The sequence below is a fragment of the Mesoplodon densirostris genome, chromosome 15 (genome assembly GCF_025265405.1).
Source record: "Mesoplodon densirostris isolate mMesDen1 chromosome 15, mMesDen1 primary haplotype, whole genome shotgun sequence".
Taxonomy (NCBI): Eukaryota; Metazoa; Chordata; class Mammalia; order Artiodactyla; family Ziphiidae; genus Mesoplodon; species Mesoplodon densirostris.
In genome coordinates, this window is record NC_082675.1 from 41,436,807 (window position 1) to 41,442,602 (window position 5,796).

Here is a 5,796-nt window from a genome sequence, read left to right on the forward strand (position 1 = left end):
TTGATTCTCTTATAGGCAGCATATAGCGGGGTCTTTTTTTTTTCCTTATCCATCCATCCACTCTGTCTTCTGATTGGAGAATTTAGTCCATTTACATTTAATGTAAGTATTGATCAGCTCACAGGGAAATGGCACTGTGGCTTGTAATCTTGTGCCCTGAAAGGATAAGAGGAAATCCCTCATGGTGGGAGGTCAAAGACTAAAGAAAACAAGCATGTCCAAGGCTTGATATTGTGTAAAGACTTCTCCCTTCAGTTCTCAACCTTAATACCAATGTCTTGTGTAGGTAGATTTTTTTTTTTTTAAATGAAGGCAGTGTTTTATCACTAGAACAGCATTGCCACAAGACCAGGGTGACATAAGCAAGACCTGGGGGAGAACCATAAACTCAGCTATTTAAGGAGAAGCTCTGGATAACATATGAATAGGTTTATTAGTTTTACTAAACACTAGAGTTTGGCTTTGGAATTCTGTAATCCATAGAATGTAGATTTGAATCACTGTAACCTAGAGCTTACGGGCAATATAGACTTACCCTCCTAATATTTGGAGCAGACAAAAATGACAGAGTTACTCTTCCATGATGGCTGACCCATTTAGACACACTGGATGATAGCAAATATTTATCACAACAGGGCAGAGAAATCACATGTTGGTGCAGGAATTGACTGATAAAAACACTTCTGTTTACTAGTTAACAGTGCCTGTGGCTTCTACTTCCATGGCAGCTTGGAAATATAGAAGTCATTAAGTAAAAATTCACAAAATGGGAGAGAATCAATTTTATGCTGAATTATCCATTATAAAATATTTCTTCAAATCTCTCTCTTCATTGTGAATCTTATAAAAGTCAAAACTTTAAACTACTTATATGATTATAATTATTTTAAAAGTCTTACTAAATTTTCATCTATAAAATATCTCATTAACTGCCACACTTACGTCAAGGTTAAAGGTGGGAAATGAAGCAAGGTATTATTACTGAAAAACAGTCGAAGCACCTAAATTGTTTTTCTTAATTGAAATTGATGTATGGTATGGTTTGACAACACAGACAACCAGTGAGGCTGACCTGATATTCTACAAGTATTAGCTAAGATTCCCATGCTGGGAATTTTAAAATTTGTTTTTGAATAGATAGGGCACTTAAAATAGAAAAAAAGTTACTTCAACATTAGTCATAATATCTGATAAGTGAAGGGCAGCAGAATATGCCATCTCAAAATATGCTATTTTATTTTATTATTTATTTATTTATTCTTTTGGCCACGCCATGTGGCATGTGGGTTCTTAGTTCCCTGATCAGGGATCAAACCCGTGCCCCCTGCAATGGAAACACAGAGTCTTAACTACTGGACTGCCAGGGAAGTCCCAAAATATGCTATTTTAAAACAAGGGTTATTTTGAGCTGAAGGCAATTAAGAAGAGGCAGATACAAGAAAAGTTCTCTGCAGTCCCCCTATTTGCCTAAAAGCAGAACCTAAATGTGTTAAAGTGTCCCCCCTCCCCTCTTGACCAGGAAAGACAGAAGTTAATCACTGGAGACTACTCTAGATCTTTATCAGCTAAGAGATAGCACCAGAGGAATCTTTATAACAAACTTTACTAACTAGCCCTTATCTACTATTAATTTCCTTATATTTACCTTCCCATAATTTGTCCTTCGGAGAAGGTCAAAGACCTTTTCCTTTGTTTTGTTACTTCTCTACAAAATTATTATTCTTTGCTAAGATTCCACATACGTTCAAGTTCTAATCACCTCTTTGAGTTATTCATCTCTGAGTACTCCTGTGTGTATGTGTGATGCGCATGCTAATAAATTTGTTTGTTTCTTGCTTTTCTCTTATTACTCTGTCTTTTCTCAGTCTAATTTGCAGAGTCCCAGCTAATGAACTTAAGATGGGTAGATAAAAAGTAATTTTTTTTCCTCCCTTACACAAGCAAGTTGTTTAGGTTCTGCATTATATAAAAGGAAGTTCATGTGATAAAAGTAACACATTTTGCTGGAAAAGTCTTGAAAAAGAAGGTAAAATATCCAAGTAATATATCTTTAAGAAATCTACATTCAGCAGTTCTTATTTCCCAAGAGGAGAAATGTTTTCTAGTTTGACTTATATTGTTTAGATTGTTGTTTTATTTTCTTATAAAATTAGTAAGACACATACATTAAAGTCAAAACATCTGGAAAGACTAATTTTTGAAAGCACCCATGCTTATTTTCCTACTCCCTCTGATAACAAATAGAAGGCAGGTATCAGTCTTATGGAAATAGTTGGCCTATGCAGTCCACCATGGCAGACAGGAGGTGGTGGACCAGGGCACAGGGTGTGAATGCCATCTTCCCAGTGCTTTTCCTTTGAGGACTACAACTGTCCTCCCAACTGTTAGAGGCCCCAAATATTGGGAAGATTGTACTTTGGACCCTCTTCCGTTTCTCTTTCTCTCTCTGTATTTGGGAAAGGGGTTGCAGAGGGAAAAAAATGATAAAGTTTAAGAATAGGTGGAATTTTTGTTCAGTTATTTATGTTTTTTTCTTTCGTTTTTCAGTTTTAGTATTTTTTTAAATTGAGTATAGTTGATTTACAGTGTTGTGTTAATTTCTGCTGTACAGCAAAGTCAGTCAGTTATATATACATTCCTTTTTTAAAAAATATTTATTTATTTATTTATTTATTTATTGTTTATTTTTGGCTGTGCAGGGTCTTAGTTGCGGGATCTTCATTGCAGCATGCGGGATCTTTAGTTGCGGCATGTGGACTCTTAGTTGTAGCATGCATGCAGGATCTAGTTCCCTGACCAGGGATCGAACCAGGCCTCCTGCATTGGGAGCACAGGATCTTATCCACTGAACCATGTATGAAGTCCCCCATACATTCTTTTTTAAAATATTCTTTTCCATTATGGTTTATCATAGGATACTGAATATAGTTCTCTGTGCTATACAGTAGGACCTTGTTGTTTATACATCCTATATATAAAAGCTTACATCTACTAACCCCAACCTCCCACTCCATCCTTCCCCCAAGCCCCTCCTCCTTGGCAACCACCAGTCTGTTCTCTATGTCAGTGATTCTGTTTCTGTTTTATAGATAGGTTCATTTGTGTCATATTTTATTTTATTTTATTTTTTATAGTGAAAACTGTCTTTATGTTCATTGCCTTTTATTTTCAACAATGATTACTTGAACTTAAAAAAAAAAGAAAAACCTTTAATAACTAATGGTTATTGAAAAGCCAAACCTTTCCAGCCCACTTCATATTCTCTTTAAACCATTTCAGGGCAGAACAATGTTCCATACTGTAAACCTGTTCCTTATTAACATTGATGGTCATGTGCTTAATGAAAAGCTTTGGATCTGATATACGAGCAGCCATAATTAATCTTTCCACTGCAGTTTGATAGTCATCCTTGCTCTGAGATTTGTTGTTTTCACATCTTTTTAAAACCATCTGCAGCGTCTGTGTAGAAGTTCCAGGACTCTGAATACTATTAGCATTAGATATCAGGAAGACTTCAATAGCTAAAAACATTTCAATCTCAGACAAATAGGAAGGAATCAGTAGAAGTTTTCGGTATAAATTTCCCTCCAGTGGTGGGTAGCAACCCAACGAAAGAGCACCTTTGTGTGGGCTCTGGCTTTGAGCCGTAAACAACTTCTTCCTAAAGAAGTAATTAATCTTCTAAGAAAGGAAAAATCAATAGGGATGCTCTTTGAAATCATGAATTCTGCTCTGGAGGATGACATACAAAGACTGTTGCTTTCTACACAGGCATCTTGAGAATTTTGAAAACCTGGTAGATTTTGCAAAACTTCAAATGTCTGTCTGTAAAGACTCTTCACTAAGATTTCATGTGCAGTTGTACAGAGCAGATTATGCCGATTGAGCACATCCAGTCTATCACAAGCCCACAGTGGTGTATTGATGACTCCCTCTGACTCCCTTAATACCCAAATGGCACCATCTAGGCTTCTGCTTTTTAGAAAAATTTCTGCTGCAATATTCACAACTTGACATCTCGGTGCTAACTTCTCAGGCCCTATAAGTCCTTTTAAACTTATAAAATGTATTTTTAATTCATATAGTTTATCTAAGACCTTCCTTCCCTTGGACCACTGCAACAGCTTGTGGTAGAAGTACATAGCACTGATGCCGATTCTTCCCAGCAAAGTTTTATCTACTTCACTATTTTGTGGATCTTTGCTAACTGTTTCAGCGAATTCACGAAATGGAACACCTGGTCTCTCTTCTTTACAGTCTTTTGTTAGTGTTTCAACAATACAAGCACAAAATCTCTGGAAAATCTGCAAATTTTTCACAGCCCAGTTTTATGTTAATGTATAAATTTCCCAATTTGGTCCAGTCACCTTTTTCTTTACAATGCTCTATTTCATTCAAGGCTGACTCTAAATCACACTTCCAGTTCTTTTTAAACTGCCTCGTCCGTAACCTGGATTTCATTCCCAGAACTGCAGTTATTTCTTGCTTGGAAGCCTGTACTTGGTATAAAAGCTTAATAATATAGCTAAAGTGTTCTGGGTCAAGTACCGTCCCAGCTTCAACAAGCTTGCAAAAGATATCAAAGCAGGTACAGCATTCCTTAATTTCATAGTTGCCACATACTCAAATATTTTTAGTAATATTTTCAGAGCAGGCAGCATTTTAACCATTATGCTGAGGTTCATGACCTGAAATACTTCTTTCAATAAACAATGTTTGAGTAAAGAACTTAGAAGGTCATTTAGCACTTGTAAATCAAAGTGTATACCCGACGGAAGCTTTCTGTAGTACTCCATAAACGTGTTTACAGGTGAGTCCCTGGCTGTGGATCATCACCTGAGGCTTCAGTTACTTTTCTTTTCTCCTTGGTGTGTCTTCCTGACTGCAAGGGTAGCTCTGCTTCCTTCGCTGCTTCTAAGCCAGGCCGGTCTGATGAGTCTGAAGAGCCCACCTGGCTCCCAGGCCCCTCCACTAGCTGCCTTGCTGAGGCCTTCCTAGGCCCGGACGCCTCACCTGACTTGTCACTTTCCACCTCTTCTTTCCCAGATGGCCTGGGCCACCATCTTCCTCTCTTGCCTGCTCTCCTCGCGCCCCCGCCCCCGCCTCAGGGCTGCAGCCTCTCGCCTCACCTGGCCCGGTGCTGGCCTTGTGTGTCACCTTCACACCCTGGAGCCGTTGTGGGGCCTGAGGGTGGTGGCCTCAGCATCCGCCCCAGGCCGCCTGTCTGCCCACCTAGGCTGTCTGCGCCCGCTCACAGGAGCCCACCGGGCGGCATGAAAGCTGCTCCCGCCACCAGGCACCCGCCCTGTGTCATATTTTAGATTACACATATATGTGATATCATGGTATTTGTCTTTCTCTTTCTGACTTACTTCACTGAGTATAATAATCTCTAGTTGTATTCATGTTGCTGAAAATGGCATTATTTCATTCTTTTTATGGCTGAGTAGTATTTCATTGTATATATGTACCACATCTTCTTTATCCATTCAACGGTCAAGGACATTTAGGTTGTTTCCATGTCTTGGCTATTGAGAATAGTGCTGCTATGAACACAGGGGTGCATTATCTTTTTGAATTACAGATTTGTCTGGATATATGCCCAGGAGTAGGATTGCTGGATCATTCTTTTTCTTTCTTCTTTTTTAAAAAAATACCTTTGTTAAAATGAATGTCACAATAGTTATTTTTGTGTTCCTGCTTAAACATTGTATTCTGGATTTATATTTAATGCAGAATCATTTCAGCAGATTTGAAAGTCTCTTTAAAACTTGACTTTTGTTGTTTGAATAACAG

General features: G+C 38.2%; 1 protein-coding gene across 1 annotated transcript; it reads right to left on the reverse strand.

Annotated features, from left to right (window-relative positions):
- Window positions 1-3,216: 3,216 nt before the first annotated feature.
- Window positions 3,217-4,796, reverse strand: LOC132502320 (protein TOPAZ1-like). Its single transcript, XM_060118090.1, is given in 4 exon segments — window positions 3,217-3,626; window positions 3,629-4,301; window positions 4,303-4,580; window positions 4,583-4,796. Coding segments are annotated over 4 exon segments (1,575 nt in total).
- Between the last annotated feature and the right edge of the window lie 1,000 nt (window positions 4,797-5,796).